Source organism: Xyrauchen texanus, chromosome 49 (genome assembly GCF_025860055.1).
Source record: "Xyrauchen texanus isolate HMW12.3.18 chromosome 49, RBS_HiC_50CHRs, whole genome shotgun sequence".
Lineage (NCBI taxonomy): Eukaryota > Metazoa > Chordata > Actinopteri > Cypriniformes > Catostomidae > Xyrauchen > Xyrauchen texanus.
The window spans coordinates 8,922,056-8,949,056 of NC_068324.1; the positions used below are offsets into that span (position 1 = coordinate 8,922,056).

At 43.1% G+C, this 27,001-nt stretch overlaps 1 protein-coding gene across 1 annotated transcript in view; it reads left to right on the plus strand.

The window, feature by feature from the left end:
- Nucleotides 1–27,001, plus strand: part of LOC127640507 (SH3 and multiple ankyrin repeat domains protein 2-like) — a 126,647-nt gene that overhangs the window by 75,706 nt on the left and 23,940 nt on the right. The window contains exons 15-16 of the mRNA XM_052123108.1: nt 5,398–5,528; nt 7,701–7,825. Coding sequence (XP_051979068.1) covers nt 5,398–5,528; nt 7,701–7,825 — 256 coding nt within the window. The remainder of the gene's footprint in view (nt 1–5,397; nt 5,529–7,700; nt 7,826–27,001) is intronic.

Here is a 27,001-nt window from a genome sequence, read left to right on the forward strand (position 1 = left end):
TTCTTTTTTAAATTTTGGCATTTATTTGCTCCAAACGAATAATTTAATTTTACTGTATTATCAATCTACAAAGTCAAAGCAAAGATGATGAAGGAGAAGACAGTAGTCAGTTATTCACAGCAAGCTAATTTCTTCTCATGAGCCGATTGGCCTCTTACTAGACTTTGAACCTTTGATTTCTTGTGTAGAATAATAAACATCTTTCCCCCTACTACAAACATTAGCTCTGTTTCCAAGAGATTATACATTCATTTTAGGTGAGACATTTTATTTACCGGTAAGCAGCAGACTGCTGGTCTGGTTGTAGATCAGTGTATTCCAAGGCAATATTTGCCTTGGAATATTTATTCTATTTGACAAGATTTTAGTCAGAAAAACATTTTATTAGTATATTTAGTGCTTTGAATACTTTTTTCCAGCCTATTTTACTCCTCAGTGGGTGTTTGAGTGAACCTATTTCATGTCGCTATATCAAAGTGCAATGCAATTCATCAAGTTTACCTGCCCATCCATATCTTTATTGATTTTCATGCAAACCATAATTTGCCAAAACTTTGACACCTCACTTTTATTTAACACAGAGCGCTGCACAAGTACATTGTTATTCACAGGGAAACAAAGGGTTTGAAGAGTGTGAAAATTGTCTTTAAATGGGTGGTTATGTAAGCAGCGCTTGAGCTTAGGGTCATCACTGCATCATACAGACAAGTTGATGACATTTAAAAAAACAGCCCTGTGACATTATGATGTCATATTATGTGGCTGTAAAACTATTCTAATTTAGCAAGGCACAGCTTTAACCATGTTGACGCTCATAACCTGTATGTCTCTAAAATGAAATAGCTGCTGAACGGATTGAAATACACCATTACTCTATACTTTATATAGTTCACCCAAACATGATAAATCTGTCATCATTTACTCACCATCATTTTGTTCCAAACACATATTACTTTCTTCTGTGGAACACAAAAGACAGCCTCAGTCTCCATTTACTTTAATTGCATCTTTTTTTCATACAGTGAAATTTAAGGTTACTGAGACAGAAGGCTGGGCGATATATAAAATATTCACAATAAAACCGCAGTGATTTAGCTGTCGATATAAAATTAAGCGATATCGTTAAAATCACAAAGATTTTAATGTGCTTTTTATTTGGCCATTAAACTTCTTAAAGAGCACATCATTAGACTAATGTCATGATCCATCAAGGCTGCACAATTAATCTAAATAATATAAAAATGGGGATATGGTCATATAGGATTAATAAACTGCAAAAGTCTGCGATTAAAAGCAGATAAACATGGTCTGTGTGCACTTCAGAATAATCAGGTGACTTCTGTTCTGTGCATGCGCGGGGCTAGTGGGCATGTGTTTTTAGCAGTTTTAGAGCAGTTAATATGTATTGTGAAAGAAAAGTATGGTAGGTTCAAATTTTCAGGAAAAAAAAAAAAAAAACTTAAATCTGAGGGATTTTCCTTCGTGTTTGACAGCGGCAAAACAAATGCTTGAAAAGCGCGAAGCAGTTGTGACATATCTAAATGCACAGCTGCCATTGTTTCATCTCCATAGAAACAGAGTAATTTGCGTTCACTATCAAAATCCTTGTCTTAACTTTAGCGGGACCACAGACACATCACAGCTAGCGTTTAATCTTCACCCTGAGTGCTGTGAATGAGTTTTAAAACTCTGCGTTTATCCAAAGAATCCCTAACATTCACTTAAAAACCCCATTAGTTGTGTAGTAAAATGTGATTAGAATAACAAGTGCTTAATGCAGTAGGCTATGAATCTGAAAATGGCAATTTAAAATTGAAAATAAAAGTATTTTTACTGATATAAAATGTCACATTTATGCAACATATATTTCAAAATATGACAAAAATTGCCATTTTTATACAGGGGCGCTTTAAGGTACCTCTGGGCCCATGGACTCGCTGGTCCGCAGAGGCCCCCTTCCAGTTGTTGGTGCATTGAACAAGCACTGTACGGACCCCTTTAATGGTTGTGTACTGTCACCATGTCAACAACCGTCTCCCACTGAAAGTGTTTAAACGTGCTCCTCCCACTAACATGGATGGGAAAAATTGGCCCCAAGGCCGCGAGCTGGGCCCCATGGGAGTTGTAGGCCCTTGGGTGTCAGCCCGTATAAGCCTGTGCATTAAAGCGCCAGTTTTCATATATGTAACATATATCTGGAAACACTTGAGGAATTTAAATTTGCACATAAATGCTCAAATATATTAACTCTAGTTGTATTTGTTCGTATATGGTCATATTTCAGATTTCAATATCAGACAATGGAATAATTGCAATAGGCATAGTAATTTAATTCTCATTTGTGTTTTTAGTTTACAGATTAATTGCACATATATTTTGAAGTTTTCTTGCATTGTCTGAAGCAGAAAATTTTAATACAATAATAATTAATGGTCTTCCAATACCCAGAGGTTTCACCAGAGGTATGGTATTTTTGTTTGTAAATGTTTTGGTTTTTTTGCTTACTAACTGCATATTCAGTATTTTAGTGCATATTGTGCACTAAATTATTTACATGCAATTGCATTTACAATGTAATTAACACAATTACAGAGGTGTATAATGATAATTTGTGAGTTTTCACTGCAAAACAGCCCAAAAAATGCTGCAAATTGCATCGCAAAATTTGAGAAAATCCCCAGTAAAATTCAGTCATTTTGGGCTGCTAAATCCTAGTGGGACACTGAAAACTGTGGGGAATCATGCCTATTTTATTTTTAAATCGATTTTTATTCAGTGCCTTTTAAAATATTGAATCCTACAATGGCTGTTTGGATAAAATGATGGTTCCTCACATGTGAGGAAAAAATTTAAAGGATGACAAAAAATCACATGTGAGCCATTTCAGAGCAAATACATAATTATCGAGATATATATCAAATATCATCAATAGGCTGAAAAATATAGATTTATTTGTAGCCAAAATGCAGAGCCCTGACACATTCTGCCTAATATCTCCTTTTGTGTTCAATGGAAGAAAGAAAGTCATATGGGTTTGCAACAACATGAGGATGAGTAAAAGGCAGAATTTTCATTAAGTATATTTATGTATTTATTTGATAAAAATCTTATTTTTGTTGTACAGTGAACTTTAAACATTTGGCACAAGGTGAAAAATAACCAGGGGAAAAAAAAAATAGAGACAGATCCTCTCGCATCCGGCTGCACTCCTACCCAGCAGACACACCCCTCGTTCAGAGCTGGTTGTCATGGAGACAGAGAATCCATGGCAGTGCGGTGACGATTACTTCCTGCAGCAGGGAGATTTGAGTGACAGGCGGACAGAGGGACATAGGTAAACTTATAGCTTTTAGGTGAACTTGCTCAAGCGCTTATTCTGTTGTTACTGATAAATGTATGGTAGCTCTTAGTTGCGTCAGCCTTGCTATCAGTTTAATGCATATATTGACTGACTTTTAGGCACAATGATTGATATTCTCCTCTGGATATTATGATTAAATAAATTAGCAATAATTTTAACTGCATGGAAATCGACCAAATATGTGGTCAAACTTGAGCGATTTTGAGTAGAAAAACAGATTAGATAAAGGCATTGTACACACTAAAAAGTTCTATCCTCTTTTACTCTCATGTTGTTCTAAACCCGACTGACTTCATTTCTTCAGTAGATCATTAAGACTCAAACGGAGGTACATTATGTGACAGAATTTTTGGCTTCAGTCACCATTCAGTTTCGTTGTCTTTTTCCATACAATGAAAGTGAATGTTGACTGAGGCTAACATTTTGCCTAACATCTCCTTTTGTATAGCACTGAAGCAAACTCCCATTTGATGATATGAATAAAGACAATCTACCAAGTAGAAATGAAACTCTAGCTCTTTGTTAGAGCTGCCATGGACAGTGACGTTTGACCAGTTCAGTACTCATTCAGTAGTCAGGCTAGATTTCCAAGCTACCGACTGGATTTAATGCACCATCTAAAAGATGGTAGGACCACTTGTCCTTCAACAAAAGAGAGAGAACATTTCAATTTTAACAATGCATTTGCTTGGGGGCCTGGATAGCTTAGCGAGTAAAGACGCTGACTACTACCCCTATAGTCCTGAGTTTGAAACCAGGGCGTGCTGAGTGACTCCAGTCAGGTCTCCTAAGCAACCAGATAGGACCAGTTGCTCGGGAGGGTAGATTCAGATGTGGTAACCTCCTTGCGGTCACTATAATGTGGTTCACACAAGCTATAACTCCGCATTAACGTGCTCAACAAGCCACGTGATGAGATGCACAGATTGACGGTCTCAGATGCGGAGGCAACTCAATGAGTGAATACAATGACACCCGGGACGGAGAGGTTTGGCGACCTTGGTGTGCGCACATGTTAAGTTTGTACATTTGTACAGAGATGAGTTCACCTCTAAAGAACTCAATTGTGCCAAAAAAATGACTAAAACAGCAATTACAGGTGGAGTGGCCAGGCTTCGGTCCATGGTGGCCACCCCGTAGCTCCACCACTGACTGGGATTAATAAATGAAATGTCATTTTACAGGCCATTTAAAAATTATTCATCAGAGTGCATCAAACACAACTGAATGTCATTGACCCACATATTGTAGATTTGTGGTTCAAACAAATGTTGATTAATCTGACCTTTTGCTTGTACAGATTGAAATGTTATGTTCTATATTGTTCATTCTGTAAAAATTGCTAATATTCACTTACATCTCTCAGTACAAGTGGCCAAAAATCCACTGCTGTGCAAATCTTTTAGTACGAAGGCCAAGGGCATGAACCCTCAAAGCAATAGATTTCATTAGTCAATGATTGAAAGGTATTTATAACATTATATTATGTAACTATGACGTATTTGGACAAGATTATGAGCAACTAATACCTATCAAAAAGAGATTAAAAAAATTTGTCGCCGAAATGAGTTCCTGAACGCATTTACATTTAATGGAAAGATATATTTGTTTATTGTCTTGCGCTCATTCAAGGCCAGTGCGCGCGCACACATACATAGTTGCATACATTCTTCCCCTCTCTCTTTCGCGCGCTCTCTTCATCCGTGCACTGTAAACCGTCTCTCTCTCTCTCTCTCTCTCTCTCTCTCTCTCTCTCTCATGCCCATTCCTCCAAGATTACCGCTCATATTTTCCTCTGGTGATTTTCATCCTTTATCTGGCGGTTATGTCTCGCGCTTACGACACGCTATCTCGCAGGCGACCGGGCCTTGCCTCTCTTAACCGGTGTCACAGCTTCTTCTTCGACAGATAAAGTCGGCTTTGCGTTTTTTCAACGATTACAACTCTCGCCACTTCGCAAAAATGATGAATTCCGCTCAGCCGACGCCTGTCAGGATGAAGCATCACTCCGCGCGCGCGGCGATGGCGAAGATGAGGATGATAGGCTGTAATAACGGTCGTTATGCACGGAATTTTCTCCACAGCGACTGCGTTATCAACGAAAAGAGGGTCGTGCTGCAGAAGAAGGATAACGAGGGATTCGGTTTCGTGCTGCGAGGGGCGAAAGGTAGGGGGGGAAAAAGACGGACCCCTCGTCTCCATCGTCGACTTCGCCGCTGTACATCATGTTTCACACCCTGAGAGAATTAAACAGTGCTGGTCGTTCATTTATCTCTATTTCTCTCCCTCGTGTTGTCTTCTTTTATCCACCCCACTTAACGTCATTTTTGTTTATTTCAAACCACTGGCGCGTCATCCTTCACATGCACGCCTGATTTGATGTGTCTGCGTGGCTCGAGTTGCATGCATTGCATCCATGTCGAGAACTTGTGAATTAATGCAAGATCAAACAAACTTCGTGCATCTCTTGGTGTCAGCGGTTCCATCACTTGGCTTGCAATGAATTAAGTGGTTTTGTAAAATATGTGAAGTGTAAACACAGCCCCCCACCCACTCCCTGCTCCATGTGCTTGGCTTGTGTTTGTCACTGGGGACATTCAGCGCCAGAGGACAGAATTAGGGCTCTGGCACTTTGGCTGGAGGGCTTCCTGACAGTCCACTTTGCTGCCCTATTTCTCAAGACAATTAATTTATGTTTTATTGCACTTGCAAATTATGCAAATGCTTATATATACATTTATATAAACTCTGACAAACCTTTATGCAATACAGTGACTCACAGATATACAGCAAGAATTAGTTTGCACAAATAGCCACTGCACAGGCCCCCATCCACAACTGCAATGCTTTTACAATCAACACATGGAGTTAAGAGTGTCAGTTGAGAGTGCTGTACTGTGGCTACTCTCTGCATCAGCTATTGCCATGCCCTCTGTTCTGTCAGGCTCCAGACCAGTTCTTGTCAGTGGTAACATCCATGCATGCATTTTCTGTGGTTATATAAACGTCCCAACTCCTGCATTCATTTTTTATTTGGTTGGATGGACGCATTGCAGCTTGCATCATTTATCATCAGACCAGATGCTCTTGTTTAGCCTCTCTCATTATCCATTGTGTTTTTTATTTATTTATTTATTTTTATTTTTATTTTTTTACTGTGTGTGCTAATCATGTAAGAGCATGCTATGGTCAGTTTGACTTAATATCAAGCTTAATCCTGGACTGAAGAAACACTGTATTTTTTATGTTTCATCTTGAGTAAAAATCTAATGTAGTCCAGGATTAGGTTTCGAAAAAACTCATGTTGTTCCAAACCCATTTGACTTTCTTTGTTCTGTGAAACTAAAAATGTACATTTTTAAAGAATATCCTATATTTGGGGGCCTGGGTAGCTCAGCAAGTATTGACTGTGACTACCACCCCTGGAGTCATGATTTCGAATCCAGGGTGTGCGGAGTGACTCCAGCCAGGTCTCCTAAACAACCAAATTGGCCCGGTTGCTAGGGAGGGTAGAGTCACATGGGGAAACCTTGTGGTCGTGATTAGTGGTTCTCGCACTTAATGGGGTGCGTGGTAAGTTGTGTGTGGTTCACAGAGAGTAGCATGCGCCTCCACATACTGGGAGTCTCCGTGGTGTCATGTTCAAGGAGCCACGTGATAAGAAACGTGGCTTGACGGTCTCAGAAGCGGGGGCAACTGAGACATGTCCTCCACCACCTGGATTGAGGTGAGTAACTGTGCCACCACGAGGACCTACTAAGTAGTGGGAATTGGGCATTCCAAATTGGGAGAAAAAGGGATAAAAAAAGAATATCCCATATTTTCCATACAGTGAAATTTCATTAATGTTGCACTGTGGCTGTCAAGCTCTAAAATAGAAAAAACAAAATCACCATAAAAGTGGTTCATTTTGCTCATGCGCCATATTCTCAGTCTTCAAATGCTGACATTTTTGTCAGTTCCTTGCAGAAATCTATTGAATGACTTAAGAGGACTTGGAATATAGTCCATTAGTTGTATGGATCACGTTTATGATACTTTTATGGTGTTTTCTTTTTGTTCTCATTTTTGCAGCTTGACAGCATCAGTCCTCCTCCAAAGATCATTACATGGAAAAGAGTGCTTAGGATATTATTAAAACATTTACTTTTTGTGTTCTGAGGAAGAGAGAAAGTCATGCAGGTTTTGAACAACATTGAGACAATAAAATGTTGACAGAATTTTAAACTTTGGGTCAACTACCCTTAACCTGTGCCCTAAAACCTAGCCCTTTGACTTTGTTGATCTTTATAATCTTTCTTATTGGTTTTATCTTGTCTGGCTTGGCCTGGACCTTCAGCTGACACCCCCATCGAGGAGTTCACCCCGACCCCAGCCTTTCCGGCTTTGCAGTATTTGGAATCGGTGGATGAAGGTGGGGTGGCATGGAAAGCTGGTCTGAGAACTGGAGACTTCCTCATTGAGGTAAGCCTACTATTGGGTTTCCTCATGCTTACAGTTTCTTGAAAGATAGATGCTTATTTTTGCCACAGTTCTGAAACCAACTTTACTCTTTGGTGAAGTGATTGAGAGGTCTGCTGAAGAGAGTGATGTCTGAACTTCATCTTGATCTGAGTTGCTGAATCATTCACACCTTATTGCAAGCAGGAGAATGTTTATGCACAGCCTGAGCTTGTGAATATGAGTAAAGGTCATGGTTACATCTTTAATGAGAGAGAAGCTAAGAGACGCAGGAAATGAGCACACCTAGAAAAAGCTGTGATGGCACAGAGATCTGTCCTATACAAAAACTCAAATCTTGATGTTTCGGAAGCTCCTCTGAGCCATTGGTCTGGTTACTTTTAATCTTCTAACCTTTGCACAGGCATTCTTGCTTATCTTTTTTGAATTCTCACTTTAAATGGAAAAAGGTGTAACCTTGACTCTTTGAATTAATTTAAAAGTTGAAAATGTCAGGCCAGTGGTTGCCCATCAGTCTAACTCTTTGTAGAAGTTGGGTCTAAATTTGATACAGTTGTCTGAGAGTGATCTTACATTTATTATATGTAATATATTTTTAATGTCTCGGAAGTGCTCTGGATCTGTAACCTGTCAAGCAAAGAGGTGTCATTTTAAGGGCTGTCATTGACTATTTAAAATCTGAACATTGGATGAACATCCTGTTACCTTTACCAGATTAGTATGTGCTTTGGCAAGAACTATGGTATTACATCAAAGGGATAGTTCACCCAAAAATGTTAATTATTTCATAATTTACTCACTAATGTTTTGTTCCAAACCCCTTATGACTTTTGTACAAACAGGTAACATAAAACAAGATGTTAGGCAGAATATTAGGGACAGATAGACTCTGTACCCATTCACTTTCATTAATGAAAGAAATTAAGTCATTTGGGTTTATAAGATGAGGTTGGGTATATTTTTTTGGGAGTACTACACCATAAATCACTTAGGGCTCTAGAAATCCAATGAGGCCAAAATAGAGCTCATCTGCTAAACACATTCTCCCCCATTCAGTTCTGGTTGAATTGACACATCAGCAAAGACTTACCATGGGATATGAAAAGCATCTGGAATGTCATCCTCTCCACATCAGCAAAATAAGTTCATTTGCATGTAAAATTCAAGAGAGCACTCACTTTGTGTTAAAGCACACAGAGCAGAACCAAGATCTCTGCGGTGGATGGAAGAGCAGAGAAGGGAGGAAAATGATTGGCTCTCACGAGCAGCTAAGATTTCATGAATTATTATCTCCTTACGGTAATCCAGGAGTCAAATGTATCTAAGTCAGAGTGTCTCTATGACAGAGCAGCAGAAACTGCATTTTGATTATGTAAATTTGCAGGAAATTCAGCCTGCATTCTCATTATTATCAGACTCCATGATAAAAGAACAGTTTATGTGTCCTCTCAGTACGTACTGAATAAAAATATAACATAGGTGTATATCTAAGGGATAATCAGTCAGCAGGTCATTATTGGAAATAAACCCAGACAGAATGGTCAGGACCTTGACGAGGAGCTGTCTTTAATAACCCTGAAGGGATTTATTTTGTGATAATGACCTGCTGAATGTAGATTATTTACATTGTTACATGGCCACTTGCCAAATTGAAAATTAAATATACCTGGAATAATGATTTGAGTTGAAATTCCAATATTATGTGAGACGAAAGAGACTGCGAAATAACTCAATTCAACTACCAGTTTACATTGGTTATTTAGGTGTTTACATTGCGAAACTGTCAATCTGACTGTTTATCATCCAGCTAATTGCACAACTACTTGCCAAATAAATGAATGAATGGACATGAAAAACTTTTCTTTTTTATTTAAAATTGTTTTATTATCTTATTTATTGATAGTTCATAGTGATATGAGAGGTAGGAAACAAGGCTGTTTTTAGGCATAGACGAGCTAGGTGGTTGCCTAGGATATATTTAAATAGATAAATATATTAATAATAATAATCAGAATAAAATGTTCCTCCACCAAGTAATGTAGTTCATTAGTTTAACTGCAGCCACTTTCCACGCTAATCCGTTTTCAATTGGAAGCGCATTGATTTTGCTTAGTTTACACCTCTCTTCCACACTGGTACAGCGTTCCCTATTGAGAGGTCTCTCCTATTGCGTAAGTAGCTTACGCTATGGGAAAACTCCGTTTCTCGAGAAATATTGAAGTCTTTATGTAAAACGCATTGCAGCTGCACAGCAGAGAGTGATGAGCGAGGCAGCTCGGTCATTGGCTGTGCTGCGGCAACTGCTCGAACCAGTGACGGGCGACTTAGAACGCAGCGACCAATGGGGGCGTCCCGCATTCAGCGCTCGAGCCTGCTGAAATTAGCATATGAGGGCTATATAATGAGCGTCCCGTCATGCCAGTTCTTTTAGATTTAATCTCCTTCAGCGAAGACCTTCTCTTCGCTGGATCCTCCGGATTTTTGGAGTCTTTCGCGCCGTGGACAAGCTTACAGCAGGACTGCTGAGAGGACGCTGGCATCTTCAGCGCCTTGAAGCCTTCTGCTCACGCCATCCGGCGCGCATCGCATATCCTTTACTGAACAAGCGTTAAGCCCCGCGACGCTTTTAAGAGTAAAAGAGTTATTTTCCAGGCGTTGTTTCAAATGCCTTCAGCCTGCGCCTCGTGCAGAGGCCCTCTTTCCGACGGAGATCGGCACACCATCTGCACTCGCTGCCTGGGTCTAAACCACGCAGAAGCTGCACTCATTCAGGGCGGATGCGACTCCTTGGGCCTCGCCGAGCTGCGCACTCGCTTTGCCGTTTTCACGGCAAGCGAGCCGGCTGCCCCTGTGTTGCCACCTCTGTTTGAGCCACGCAAGAAAAAGCGCCGCTCACAGAGGCTGCCAGAGCACCCCGACTCCGGTGATGTCACGCCGGCTCAGTCCCCGGGCATCACCGCTACCAGATGTCTCCCGCCGCCCGGTCCATTTCGCGAGCGGACCTGCACCCCTCCAACAAAGCAGTGGGTCTCGCCTCGTTCGGCACATCAGGGGCGGCGGCGGAAAGGATGATAGCCTCTCTCTTGACGCTGCATCCGATGACTGGCGGGCTCGTTTGACCCAGCGCCATCGGCATCAGCAGACACGGCGCGGGCACCAGCGTGGACTCGGAGATCGTCCGTATCCTGTCTAAGGCCGTGGAAGACCTCGGGCTCGTCTGGTCTTCTCCGGAAGAACCCGCCTGCAGCCGGCTGGATGAGTGGTTCCTGCAGGGGCGCCGGCAGGCCCCCCGACAGAGACCCTCTCCTTACTTCCCTGAGGTGCACGACGAGCTCACAAAGTCGTGGAAAGCCCCGCACTCGGCTCGCCTAAAGCCTTCTTTCTCTTCTTCGCTCTCCTCAGTGGATGGCGCGAGAGAAAGAGGCTACGAGGCAACTCCGCCCCTAGAGGAGACTGTGGCCAACCATCTATGCCCACCCTCCACCGCTGGATGGAAGGCCAGAGCTTCTCACCCATCGAGCCGTGCAGAACCACATCAGCTCTCACCGGTCGGCGCATACGCCGCCGCTGGTCAAGCTGTGTCAGCGCTGCATTCGATGGCGGTTCTACAAGTGTTTCAGGCCAAACTTCTCCGCTCTATGGGCGAGTCTGGACCTGAACCCGGCGCTTTAAGGACCTGCGCGAGTGTTACGGACGTAGCTCTGCGAGCCACAAAACCACCGCCCAATCCATTGGCGGGCCATGGCTAATTTGATCGTCCTTGGCGCCATCTGTGGCTAACGCTAACGGAGATGAAGGGCGCGGATAAGGCACCCTTCCTTGACGCACCTGTCACTCCGGCGGCCTGTTCGGACCCTACGGTGAGAGATTTCACGGGCGCTTCACTGAGGCGGAAGGATTCGCAAGCTATGCATCACTTCCTGCCTAAGCGCTCCAGCTCATCTCAAAAACCGCCCCAGCAGCGAGCCAGGGCAGAGCCGCCCATCTCCCAGCCGAAGAGCAGACCTGAAAAGGGCGCTTCGGCGCCGCTCGCGTTCCGCTGGCCGAAGAAAGCCGCAGGAGCAACGAGGCCCTCGACCCAGAATCACCCTGAACACAGAGCCTCGTAAGTCTTCCTAGCAGCAGGAAGAAAGAGAGGGAGTACGCGTCTCGCAAATGCCGGACCACTCCGTCGCAAACATTTAAAACATTACCCAGTCCCCTTACAGGCGGCTGGAAATGTCTATACAGTCATTATAAATGTCTAGCAGTCAGTGGGCCAGTCATAAAACTCGCTCACCTGCAATCAAACGCCGTTTTCAGGGCGACACACAGAAATCACCAAAAGAGTCATTTTCTGCCTGTGTCACTAAGGGTTCACATGTCCACACTAAAGTGCGCATTCCCACATATCAATACTGTCCAAACAGTGCCAAACACCTCCCCAGCTCAGGCTGGATGTCTCAAAAATGTAGATTGTGTGCCTATTGTGACCGTTCGAATCGCTGCCTGTCTGGCAGACATCTCTGCCTGGATGAAGGAACACCACCTTCAGCTCAACCCTGCCAAGACAGAACTCCTTGTCTTTCCAGCCAACCCTGCTGTTGAACACAACATCACCGTGCAGCTGGGTCCAACTACAGTTTCGCCTTCCAAAACGGTCAGAAATCTAGGGGTAACCATTGATGATGAGCTAAATTTCACAGACCACATTTCAAAAACTGCAAGATCTTGTAGATTTACACTCTACAATATCAGGAAGATAAGACCCTTCCTCTCTGTACATGCCACACAACTGCTCGTTCAGTCCCTTGTCATAACTAGACTGGACTACTGTAACGCTCTCATTGCAAGCCTTCCTGCATGTGCTATTAGACCTCTCCAAATGATCCAGAATGCAGCAGCACGTCTGGTCTTTAATGAACCTAAGAGAGCACACGTTACACCACTCTTTGTCTCTCTCCACTGGCTGCGGTTCATGCCCGTTTTAAATTCAAGGCCCTGATGCTGGCATATAAAACAGTTACTGGGTCTGCTCCAGCATACCTTAAAACATTTATGCAGAGCTACGTTCCCACCAGAAGCCTGCGGTCGGCTAAGGAACGTCGCCTTGTCGTACCAAAACAAAGAGGCACCAAAACACTTTCCCGGACTTTCAGTTTCATCATACCACGGTGGTGGAATGACCTTCCCAACTCAATCCGGGAAGCTAACTCACTCTCTATCTTCAAAAAGCGGCTAAAAACACATCTTTTCCAAAAGCACTTAACCGGTCAATAAAAAAAAAAAAAAAAATTATATATATATTTACATTTCTTGTTGCACTTAAATCGTTTTGTATACTATTATGATGATAGTGAAACTTTGTAATATGGCACTTTTTGTACCACTGTCTCCCTAAGATGATTCGCTGATGTTCTTCCTCTTTTGTAAGTCGCTTTGGATAAAAGCGTCTGCCAAATGAATAAATGTAAATGTATTGTCATGTATGCACCACTACACACAAGCACTGTTCCCACAGTTATAAACACTTCCCCAGTAAAAACGGGAAGTGCTATAAGTGTAGCGTGTGCCTGCCGTATGCACGCACCCCTACACACAGCTACCCACACAGTTTCAAACAGCTATGCGCTAAACATCACAGATGCAATGCGCGAGCTAAGAAACTCCCCGCTAAATCGCGGAAAGCTTTATGAATGTGGCGGCGTGCCCATAATGATGAATGCACCCCACTTCAAAACACTGTTCATACAGTTTCAAGCACCTCTCCGACTCATGCTGTGAGCATTTCGGAAATAGCGCATGTGCCTGTACTCTCACACGCACCTCTGCACTCGGCACTCAATCACGGCTGCTCAGCGCACCTGCGCCTCTGAGAGCCGTAGATTCTGTGTTAGCAGAAGCGATTTGCCGGCGGGGCCCATACGTCACTGCGACACGCCCCCAGCCGGCATTCAGCCCATACCTGTGCGAGCAGAAGCCTGGGAAAAAATCCCGACATGCCGAAATGGGTTTTGAACATAATAAAACACGGATACTCACTTCAATTCGCTCGCAGACCACCCCGCTTTTCAGCGGTGGTCGAGACGAAAGAGAGGAAAGATGTGTCACATGTTCTACGACGCGAGGTGCTCAAACTGATAGAGAAGAGCTATAGAAACTGTTCCTCCCTCTTTGAGCGAGGCGGGTTTTTACAGCCGCTATTTTCTCGTCCGAAAAGGGCGGTGGCCTTCGCCCCATCCTGGATCTCAGACATCTGAACAAAGCGTTAATGATTCGGCTCATTCAGAATGTTAACAACCAAACATATTCTCGCGCAAGTTCAGCCCGGGGATTGGTTTCTATCAGTGGATTTGAAAGACGCTTACTTTCACGTCCGATAGCGCCTCACCACAGGCCCTTTCTGAGATTCAGCTTTGAGGGACAGTCATACCAGTACACAGTACTACCATTCGACCTATCATTGGCCCCCGTACATTCACGAAGTGTATGGACGCGGCACTTTCCCCTGAGACAGCGGGAGTCGCGGATACTGAATTACCTCGACGATTGGCTGATCATAGCACAATCAGAGGTTCAGTTAATGACACACAGATCTTGGACTATCAGCCATCTAGAATGCCTGGGTCTGAGAATAAATTTTGCAAAGAGCGTGCTATCCCCAGCCAGAATATTTCTTTTCTGGGAATAGTGCTAGACTCAGTGCAGATGACAGCGCGCCTCTCATCAGAGCGCGCTCTCTATTCGACGCCTTGCAACATCGTTCAGAATGGGCGCCGCGCCCCGTCAAGCGATTTCAGAGAATGCTTCGGTCTCATGGCCTCGGCATCAGCTGTACTCCAGCTAGGATTGTTGCACATGCGTCCTCTCCAGCGCTGGCTCAAGAGCCGTGTCCCCACTCACGCGTGGCGCTCGGGCCACTTTTTGATCAGAGCGAATCACGGCTGTATAAAAGCCCTGGCGCCCTGGAAAGCCATAAACTGGTATCAAACCGGTGTGAGTCTGGGCGTGAATACGCTGAGAAAAATGATCACGACAGATGCCTCCAAAATAGGATGGGGGCCCTTTACGAGGGCAGGCCTGTTTCGGCTTTTGGTCAAACCCGGAAAAGCGCCTACACATAAACCGTCTGGAAATGAAAGCGGTCGCCTTGGCTCTCAGAGCCCTGCTTCCGTACCTGCAAAACGAACACGTCCTGGTCCGAACGGACAACATGACGGTAGTTCCGTATATAAATCGCCAAGGTGGACTCAGGTCGAGCTCCCTGCACTCTATGGCCAGGGAGCTCATCCTATGGTGCCTATACCTTTGGCGAGGCAGAGGTCGACCTCTTCGCCTCCAAGGAAAACACGCACTGCCCTCTCTTCTCAAAAACCACGGACGCGCTCGCCCAAGTTTGGCCGAGCCGCCCCTTGTATGTTTTTCCCCCGATCGCGATGCTGCCTCAGGTCATCAGTCGGATCAGGGAGGTGAAATGTGCAGTGCTCCTGGTAGCCCCACTCTGGAAAAACCAGACGTGGTTTCCAGAGCTGGTACAGATGATGCAATCTGCCCCATGGCCGATTCCGCTGAGGCAAGACCTCCTCGGACAGGCCAGCGGGATGATTCTTCATCCCGCCCGATCTGTGGGCCCTCCATGCATGGCCCCTCAGCGGGTTCCGAGAACCTCCCAGTGGAGTTCTGAAAACCATTACTGAGGCGCGAGCCCCCTCTAGGCTTGTATGCCCAAAAGTGGAAAGTGTTCAGTGACTGGTGTGATACCAAGAGCTTGAACCCCAAAGCGTCGCGAGATACCAAGTGTACTCGCCTTTTTGCAGGAGCTGCTGGAGGCGGGCGCACACCCTCCAGCTCAAAGTCTATGTGGCTGCCATAGCGGCATCACACAATCCTGATAAAGGACATTCATTAGGAAAAAACGATCTGATCGTTCATTTCCTAAGAGGCGCTAGAGGATGAACCCTCCTCGCCCAACTTCGGTGCCGATCTGGGACCTGGCCACGGTCCTGGACGCACTCAAAGGTGCCCCGTTCGAACCTCTCCGAACCGTGCACCTCAAGCATCTCTCGCTCAAAACCACGCTCTTGCTGGCACTCGCTTCAGTTAAAAGAGTGGAATTTGGACCTAACGACTGCAGAGTTGTCCTTAGGCCAAAGCACGGGTATATTCCTAAGGTGCTCTCTACACCCTTCAGAGCACAGGTGATATCTCTGGCAGCGCTATCGTCCTCAGCAGACGAAGGTGATGCAAATTTACTCTGCCCAGTCAGGGCGCTCAGAGTATATTTGGAACGTTCTGCCCCGTTCAGACAGACGGAACAATTATTCGTATGCTTTGGCGGCCGAACTAAGGGTCTCGCTGTCTCAAAGCAACGAATATCAGCTGGATAGTGGATGCTATAAGCTAGCTTATGGAGCCAAGGGCCTTCAATGCCCCTTAGGCGTCAGAGCTCACTCTACGAGGAGCATGGCCTCCTCGTGGGTATGGTCGAGTGGGATACCCATTGAAGATATTTGTGTGGCGGCAGGCTGGGCCTCGCCTTCGACATTTATCAGGTTTTATAACCTACAGGTCCCCTCACTGCATTCCAACATTCTATCAGTCTGACTGTGGAATGAACTGGAGTATGTATATGCTGGGCATCATCTCCTCCCTTATAAGGTCCGTCTCTGACCGACTTGGAGGGTTTATTATGCGTACCAGTACACAAAAGCTCGGTACATGAGATATGTGCTTGTGTTTGTACAAGGAGCCCCACCTTGAAGGCAAGGAGCCCTGTCATACCCCACTATATAGCTCGCCGCTGGCCAGCTCGTGGAATATCACTTTGCTTTAAGGCTCAGGCACCTGCCTCTGGCTTTATAGAGCGACGTCAGCACGCACGGCGTTTTACATGGTGTTCCCATAGCGTAAGCTAGTTACGCTAATAGGAGAGACCTCTCGATGAGGAGCGACTCGGTTACTAACGTAACCTCGGTTCCCTGAGAGGAGGAACGACTATTGCGTAAGCTGCCGTGTCTGTGCTTGGTCAGTTCAGCTTCAGTCGATTGAACCTAAAAGAACTGGCATGACGGGACGTTCATTATATAGCCCTCATATGCTAATTTCAGCAGGCTCTGAGCCGCTGAATCGCGGACGCGCCCCCATTGGTCGCGCGTTCTAAGTCGCCCGTCACTGGTTCGAGCAGTTGCCGCAGCACAGCCAATGACCGAGCTGCCTCGCTCATCACTGTCTGCTGTGCAGCTGCAATGCGTTTTACATAAAGACTTCAATATTTCTCGAGAAACGGAGTTTTCCCATAGCGTAAGCTACTTACGCAATAGTCGTTCCCTCCTCTCAGGGAACCGAGGTTACGTTAGTAACCGAGTCGTTTTCCCGCACACACACACACACACAAAAAAAGAGAAATGGTCTCTAGTATTACATACTTTGAAAATCAATGGCATTAAGAAAATGGATTAGTTGGGCTGTGGTCTAATATAGAATGTGTGTGTGTGTGTGTGTGTGTGTGTGTGTGTGTGTGTGTGTGTGTGTGTGTGTGTGTGTGTGTGTGTGTGTGTGTGTGTATAATTGGTGTGTGTGTCTTTCAGTCAGAATTTAGAGTCGGAACTTTCCATTTTATAAACAGTCTATGCATTTTTTAAACGCAGCATTCTAACCCTAGCGAGTCAGTCCGCTGTCAGCCATCTTTGGAATGCTCCCGGGAGGCTATTTCCAGTTATGCCTGTGCAGCTCTTATCTACTTGAATAGGGGGACACAGAAATCTCAAAAACAGTATGTCAAGATTATGATCAAAGAACATATTTCAAATCAGCAATACAATTTCATAATATTGGAATCATAAATAGCACTTCTCTAAAACATGCAATTTTCCCAGCTCGTATAGCTAATGTGCATGCTCATTTGCGAGTTGATTGACAGGCGATCTCTGTGCGATGTCTGTATCTAAAATGCGATTGGCTCTTTTACCTTAAAGGCAGGACTTACTTTCTACATCCGTTGACTGTTGGGCACTAGAGCCTCTTGGTAGGGCGTTCCAATTTCTCCCAATCATTGAAATAGAAGTGACCCGTCTCTGCTAAATAGTCTCTGCTCCTAGTCAAAGTCAGTCAGTTTTTAGCAAGTAAGTCCACACGGCGGCCATCTTTGGAATGCTCTCGGGCAGGCTGGGTAGCTGTTCTTCTATGTAAACAAATGGCAAACAAATGCAGCTCATATCTACTTGAATGGGGAAAGACAGAAATCTCCAAAACGGTTGGTCAAGATTATGATCAAATAAAATATTTCAAATCAGCAGTAAAATCTTACAACACTGGTATAATAAATTGTGCTTCTTGTTCCTGTCTTACATTTACATTTATATTTATGCATTTGGCAGATGCTTTTATCCAAAGCGACTTACAGTCCACTTATTACAGGGACAATCCCCCCAGAGAAACCTGGAGTTAAGTGCCTTTCTCAAGGACACAATGGTGGTGGCCATGGGGATCGAACCAACAACCTTCTGATTAACAGTTATGTGCTTTAGCCCACTATGCCACCACCAATCCTGTCTTGTCTTGCTAATGCACATGCGCATTCTCTTGTTGATCGCCAGGCGATCTCTGTATCTAAAAGGTGACTGGCTCTTTCCCCTGTAAGGCAGGACTTCCTTTTCTACATCCATTGACCTTTGGCCATTCCATTTTCTCCCATTCATTTTAATACAAGTGGCCCATCTCTGCTAAATAGTCTCAGCCCTTGTGGTGAATTGGCTCCAAAATCCATTTTAGTCAGACACAATGCATGAACTGTGTATGTAAAAAGGGGAAAGGTTAGAATAACCGAGAGTGAGTGATTGTTTGTTTACATAATTTCATTTATCATCTCTTCCCCCCCAAAATACCACGGAAACAATAAACACATTTTAATCGTCCAGTCGATGATATTGACCGTCAGTCCCTCAGGAACCAAGCAAGCTTCACTGCCCACATCAGGTTGAGGGATGTTGCCGTTTTGCTCTCTCACACCTTGGTGTATGAATGTGTTAGCGTCCAGGGATGATCTATTCTTACGGACTGAGCAAGGCAAAACTCAGGCAGATTGACCTGGTTTCAAGCCAAATGCATTACGATTATGGCGAATGCATGCAGTCAATTTTGTAGGTTGTAGATGACCATTTAAAAAAATAGCTATTTGTTTTACAGTCTGTGAACTGCAAGTTCTCTCTCCAACATTTTCTGGAGATTTTGACAGACAAGAGATTAATCTTTACTGCTTTAAGAAACTGTAAGGAACAGATTCAACTGTGTAGCTTATAAAGGGTGTTGGTGATCAGCCAGGCAGCTACCAAATAGAGTAATGGATTTACTGAAAATATATCTACACCCACTGGCCCTTGGTGTGTGGGCATGAGTATTTCTCTCTCTCTCTTTACTCTCATTTGGCCGTTCTTATCGTTTTTTGCATCTTTTCTTACCTGTGCTATACATATCTCTTCTCATTTTCCCCAGTTCTATGTTGAAATGATGTGAACAGTTTAGTTCTTTGTAGACATGAGCTAACGGTGTATCCCTAGGGCTTGAGTTGTCAATTCCATAAAATAATAATTGTTTACTGACCTATATGACATTTGCAAAGCTCACCATCATAAATTAAAGATGAATATACGTTTTAATTCAATTGCTGGTAAATATAATCATGGATGTGGCATGAAATGTCATGTTTGAGCACAGTCTTGCTTTTTTTAAATGTATTTTTGCCTAAACAGGCCATTATTTGGTATTTCAAGTTTAGGATATTAATGTTCATTGACATGATTTGCAAATGCATTACATGTCAGATCTTGATGCTTCAACTTCAATGTTATGGCTTCCTTATTAAAGATGTTTTGAAGACAGCATGGTGCTCCGGTTTCCCCGACAAGTTCAAAAACATGCATGTTAAGTGAGTTGGAGACTCTAAATTGTACCATAGGTGTGAGTGAGTGTCCCCCAGCCACTGGGGATTGCGTCAGGAACGGCATCCGGCGTAAAACCTGTGCCAAGTCAAATATGTAGATGCTTCAGCTTTCAATTTGAGTTGTTCAGAAAAGCACCATGGTTGTATTTTTGGTCCTTAAAAAGGTCCAAAAAATTAAAGATGGCATAAAAAGAAATATTTTTGGTTATATAACTCTGAAGATTGGAAACGTTAAATATGATGGCCGGATGAAGTGTTTGGTAATGGTTGGACATCTTTCCTAGACTCTAATGCTCTTTCAACAGAACATTCTCTGTGCTAAGAGAGAACCAGCAGGGAGGAAGTCTGTGGACTGTAGGAGATGCCTTCAAGCGTCCTCATGGCCTAATAACTATTCAACCTGTCACCAAAACCTTCTCCTCTCGCACTGCAAACGAAGTATAGAAACGTGCATAGTGTTTGCTCGTTTACACTAAATTTAAATCTTCCCACCTGAATTTCAGGCGTTTCCATTTTTAAGCTGTGTATGACCAGCAGATGTTCCAATTTATGATGGTTTAAAAAACAAAACAAATCTAGTGATGTTGCTGACCTGCCTCATGCGTTGGTCCAGGTCTCTGTTGTAACACAGAACAACTGTCGCCTAGCAACAGCACTAGCATTGTGTCTGAGTGCGGTGATGAAAGCGAGGCAGCAGTTTCAGGTTTTTTCAGCACTGGGCCGCATTTAAATAGTCCTTTTCCCATTTGTATTCATACAAAAATACACCTCTGTGAAGGGTTCCTATACCTGAGTGTTCGAATATCAAGGGAGAATACATCCATTTGCATTCTAGAAATTAGAAATCGGCTCTCATAGTTAGTTTAGAGCTGGATTTAATTGAAGGATGACGGTTTCCTCTTGAGACACTGTCTTGCTTCATTTTGGCCCTCCCTGGATTGAATTGAGAGTTTCTGTGCAGTGAGGTAATCTAGACAGGCTTGTTGTCAATGCTTGCAGGACATATATGGGAGAGAGACAATTGTAACACTTTACAAAAAGTTTCAATTTTTTTTAATTGGTTAACATGAACTAACAATGAACAATACTTTTACAGTATTTATTCATTTTAATTAATGTTAAGTTCATATACTAATATATTTTTAAAATCAAAAGTTGAACAATGAACAATTGTATTCGGCAAAGGGGCGGCTGTAGAGTGGATTGACTACTAATCGCAGGGTTGGCGGTTCGATTCCCGGCCCACACGACTCCACATGCTGAAGTGTCCTTGGGCAAGACACTGAACCCAAAGTTGCTCCCAATGGCAGGCTAGCGCCATGCATGGCAGCTCTGCCGTCATTGGTGTGTGAGTGGGTGAATGAGATGCAGTGTAAAGCGCTTTGAATACTGCTAAGGTTAAAAAGGTGCTATATAAGTGCAGACAATTTGCCATTTCATTTTTTATTAACTAACATTAACCAAAAATATTTAATGCTCTTATAGTTGTTTATGATACCTAATGCATTAACTAATGTTAATGAGTGGAACCTTACTGTAAAGTGTTTTTGAGACAGTGCAGTTTTCCCTTAGTACTGCATTGGTTCCATGGTTCAATGATGGTAAAACCATGGTACTGGTTGTGTACCTTGTTCTTGTATTATGGTATTTAAATGGTATTGTTTAGTACTTCAAAAGAATGTTGTGGTCTTTAGTGTCCAAACAAACAAACATGGTATTACTGCACCATGGTATTTGTTTGGTTATGGGTCACTGACAAATATGCTTACATGAGGATACAAAATGAAAAATCTTTTATATATCTAGTTTGAAACACATGGCAAGTTTTTTTAAATGAAATATTTGTCTCCATGTTGGTTTAATCATTTAAAAAAACTTTTTTAGAATGTTTTTTTTTTTTAGCATTTTCAAGTGGTGTAACCATCAAGTCTCCATCCATCCATCCATCCATCTTCAACCGCTTATCCGAAGTCGGGTCGCGGGGGCAGCTGCTCCAGCAGGGGGCCCCAAACTTCCCTATCCCGAGCCACATTAACCAGCTCTGACTGGGGGACCCCGAGGCGTTCCCAGGCCAGTGTGGAGATGTAATCTCTCCACCTAGTCCTGGGTCTTCCCCGAGGCCTCCTCCCAGCTGGACGTGCCTGAAACACCTCCCTAGGGAGGCGGCCAGGGGGCATCCTTACCAGATGCCCAAACCACCTCAACTGACTCCTTTCGACGCAAAGGAGCAGCGGCTCTACTCCGAGCTCCTCACGGATGACTGAGCTCCTCACCCTATCTCTAAGGGAGAAGCCCGCCACCGTTCTGAGGAAGCCCATTTCGGCCGCTTGTACTCGTGACCTAGTTCTTTCGGTCATGACCCAACCTTCATGACCATAGGTGAGGGTAGGAACAAAAATTGACCGGTAGATCGAGAGCTTTGCCTTTCGACTCAGCTCTCTTTTCGTGACAACGGTGCGATAGAGCGAGTGCAATACCGCCCCCGCTGCCCCAATTCTCCGGCCAACCTCCCGCTCCATTGTCCCCTCACTCGTGAACAAGACCCCGAGGTACTTGAACTCCTTCACTTGGGGCAAAACCTCATTCCCTACCTGGAGTACGCACTTCATCGGTTTCCTGCTGAGAACCATGGCCTCAGATTTAGAGGTGCTAGTAAAGTCTTTGCATCACAAATATCAAGAGATTTTCTTAGGGTTACTTCATTTGACCTGAACAAAAGTTGCCTTTCCGTAAAAAATTTAAAATATCTTTATAAATATCTACACATAGTCATGGGGGTTTAAAGGTGTCTACCTGCATGTTTGTTACACCACCTGTCTTTGATTTAAAGGACAGACTTTTTTCAAATATGAATAAATCTGTAGAAAATAAATAGCAAAAGATTATTCCATTCTATTTATAGCAAGTTTTTATTTGTTTATGAATTTCAGCATTTTATAATTTCAATTTTAACACCCTCCCCCATAAAAAGAAATCTATAACTAACATTAAACAAAATCAAAAAATTGCCAGTACCCTGCATCATCCCACCACTCAGTCCACCCCACGACTTCAGTCCTCAGCAACTGTGGGCCTTGTGGAAGCAAATTAAGAAAATTAAAGTGTAGGGTAGAGAATAGAAGGAATCAGCAAGGTTGGGGGGACAAAAAAATACAAAACTTTAGGGTAAGGGGGTTCTAGACAATGTGTCCGACAACATGTTGTCAGAGCTGTTAATGTGATGTATGTCTAGTGCATAAGGTGAGAAGTAATTTAACCTCATCAAAAGCTCGCTGACAGATGGACATCCTCTCCATCTTAGCCTTGAGCAGGTCGGTCAAAGGGGCTACACCAGTAGAGAATTTCTTACAAAATTTGCGATAGGCCTTAGAAATGCTTTAGCTCCTTTATTGTTGTAGAAGGAAAACAATCAGTGGACTCTACCTTAGCATGCACTGGGTGCACACAGCCCTGCCTGACCACCTTATCAAGGTATGTTACTGACGCCTTGGCAAACTCGCACTTTGCCAAGTTGACAGTAAGATGCCCCTACTCCAGGTGGCCAAACAGTGCTGCAGTACGTTAAGTGCTGCTCCCAGGAGTCACTGAAAACAATAACGTTGTTTAGATAAACTGTAACACCCTCTAAACCAAAAACAACCCTGTTCATTAACCTCTGAAATGTGGCAGGGGCAGTCGTAAACCAAAATTCTTAACGATGTACGAAAATAATCCTGCTGAAGTAATACAAGCAGAAATTTCTCTCACACAAGATGTTAATGGATTTTGCCAGTAGCCCTTGAGCAAATCAAATTTGCTATCAAACTTTGTTGAACCATCCTGGCCGACACAATCTTCTATTCGGGGAAGTGGAAAAGTGTGATCAATACAAAAACAACTGGTACCATCAGATTTATTTACTAGCAAGCAGGGATAGCCCAGTTTGATAATGAAAGTTTTGCGATATTATTATCAAGTATGTACTGAATTTCAGCATCTAGATTAGTTTAGTCTAGATTAGTTTCTCTGGGGAAACATGATAAAAAGGCTGGCGAATGGGTTCAGCATCCCCAACGTCAAATAAAGAAAATAAAGTACTGTAACGACTAAGCAGCCTCATCAAATCTGCACAAGATACATTTAAATGAGCAAACACAACATCCAAATTCCTGAAATTTTAGTGAACCAAGCAGCACAGCATCATTTGGAGGTGAAACTCCCTCATCCACATCACCACCTAAGGGAGTGTGTGACACCGTTTCAACTACCAGCGTTGGTTTATCTGTAGTTTCCACTTTCAGTAAACTATAACGACGAAAATAGGTCTTTAACAAATTAACATGGCACAACTGAGTGGATTTTTTCAGATTGGGAGTAGAGCTCAAATAGTTCAGTTCAGAGACCTTCTCAACTACAGTGAAAGGGCCTGTTTGATCTTAAAACAGAGAATCACCTATAGGAAATGAGCCAAGACCTGATCACCAGGAGTAAACTGGCGATATTCAGCTTGACGATCAATGAGAGAATTAATTTTTCTCTGAGACAAAACCAATTTTTGTTTTGCCATCATACCTGCCTCATACAAAGCTTAAAGTCATTCACATAATTAATCAAATTTTGAGGGAGTACAGTCGCCATCCAATTTTCTCATAAAACTTCAAATCGTTTAAGCTAAAACCAGTACTCTCCTGACAAACTTCTTGGGCAGCCAGCATCAACCACGTTAATCCCTCCTCTCAATCACCATTCATCACCGTATAGTAAGCACACAATAAAGACTGGTGAAGACGCTCCAAAACACCCTGGTTTTGAGCAGGACAGGCACTTGCGTTATTGTGCTTAGTGTGGAATTGCTGCAACACCTGAGAAAACAAGTTAGAAGTTAAATTAGAGCCTTGGTCACTCTTGAATTTTTGGAATGCCAAAGACCGATATAAACTAGGTTAGAGCTTTCACCACAGATTTTGATGTAATGGTGCAGAGGGCATAAGCTGCAGGGTATTGTGTTGACGCACGCATAACTGTAATCAAATAAATGCTGCCAGATTTTGATCGAGGCAGAGGACCCACACAAACAACGATCAGATGCTCAAATGGCTGACTAATAGCCGGAATAGGAAACAATGGAGCAGATTTAATTTTCTGGTTGGCCTTACCAATCATTTGTCAAGAGTGACACGTACTAATGTACGCAGCAATATCTTTTTTCAATTTTGGCCAATGAAATGGTGCAAAATTCAGTCATAGGTTTTCCTTACACTCCAATGACCAGCAATATCACCATGAGCAGTCTGCAGGGCTAAAGGACAGAATTTAAGGGGAACTGCCACCTGCGTAATGGGGTCACCTGCAAAACGGGCTCCATGAGGAATTCATTTTCTCATCAACATTTTATCCTTAAAAAAATAGCCATGAGCAACATATCTGATTTGGTTGAGAGATAAAACATAATCAAATAGTTCTGTGAGGGTAGAATCAGCTCGCTGTTCAGCTATCATGTCAGGACAGGACACAGAAAGAGACTCAGGTAGAGAGAACTTTGGCTCCACACGTACTTCACTGTTGTCAGTCCTAGGTACACAAGGAGAAGGATGGTTAGCACTCATAGCTCGAGTTACAACGCAAGCAGTAAATACTTCGGGATATTCCTGTGCACTCTCATCTGACTCCTCTGGGGACAGTGCATCAGAAGAAACCACAAAAGTTTGAGGAACATCAGGCCAAAGCCATCCACCTGCCAAGTTGTTTCCCAGGACTAAGTCAACACCTTCAACTGGCAGTAAGGGATGCACGCCAACCAAGACTTCCCCATTCACCAGATCGGAATATAACAATATTTTGTGTAAAGGTATAGACAAAGTGGTTAACCCAATTCCCTGAATAAGGACACTGGTCTTAGTATCACTTACCTGGGAAAATGGCAGTAGAGACTGCAAAAAAAGACACTGCAGCCCTAGTATCTCATTTTTTACTGGAATCTTTTCTTCACTTCCAATCAAAGACACATAACCATTTGTAATAAATGTCTCTAACAGTGTTCACGCCATTAGACTGTTCTTCAGAGGCAGACTTAATAGAACTAATCGTTACAGGCACCACAGTTACAGCAGGCTTAACACACGTAGAAGTATTTTAATATTTACCTTTAGACTTAAGCGCAGGACAGTCGTTTTTCCAATGTCCTTTACCATGGCAGTAGTTACACAAATCAGCATTCTTTGGTGTCATACAGTACGATCAGTTTTAAGACCAGACAGCTCCTTACTTTTACGAGACTCACCAAAACTAAGCTTATTAGTCAAAAAATATTCATCAGCGAGCACCGCATCATCCGCAGTGGTGTTAACTTTATGCTCACTTATGCAAGTAGCAATTAGAGCGGACACAGAATTAAATCACACAATTCCTCAAACGCATGTACCTCAGAGGCAACACACCAAGGTTTGAACAGGGTGGTGAGCTCTCTGGCAAACTCAGCGTGAGCTTCATTCACTCCTTTGGACAAAGTTCTTAACTTTTGGCAGCATGCTTCTGGTAGTTCACAAGCTTTTAGAACAGCGTCTTTAACCGTAGTGTAATTTTCACTCTGATACCGGCAACGCAGAGTAAAACTCTTTGAGTCTTACCAGTAAAAACACATTGTAAAAGCAGTGTTCACTTTTTATCAGGCCAAACTTTTGCATCAGCCACACCCTCAAACAATGTGAAAATATATCAAGATCTCTTTCATAAAATGTTGGTAACAACCGCAAATTTCTGACAGTGTCGAATGAAGGATCACACTGACAAAAATCAGCAGGACTCTCATTAACAAGTTTACCTATTCGAATCAAATCTAGACAGTATTTCTGAAACTCAAGGTTACCTTGTTCACTTTGTTGTTTTACATGCTCTAACGTAAGCTGTAATAACAACAACTCTTTTTGCTGCTCAAACATTAAAGAGCGCGCCAAACTGCACAAAGGTGGCATTGAAGAGGCAACGGTTGCTTGACTAGGTTGTTCACCCAGAAGAACTCCTTTATCAACTAAATTTGCTTTGAAAAAAATATATATTTATATAAAATGACTTTGAACTCTGAAATTGAAAAATATTTAATCATAGTAAAGTTGTATTCTAATAAAAATAAAATACAAATTGTAAATAAAACTGTCAGAACAAATCATCCATGACTACTTAAATAAAGCCTGTTGATAAATGAATACAAAGTAATATCTTTTCATTTAAATTCAAGTAAGTACAAGTTGCAGTTGCATACAAGCCTATATAACTTGTGTCAGTAT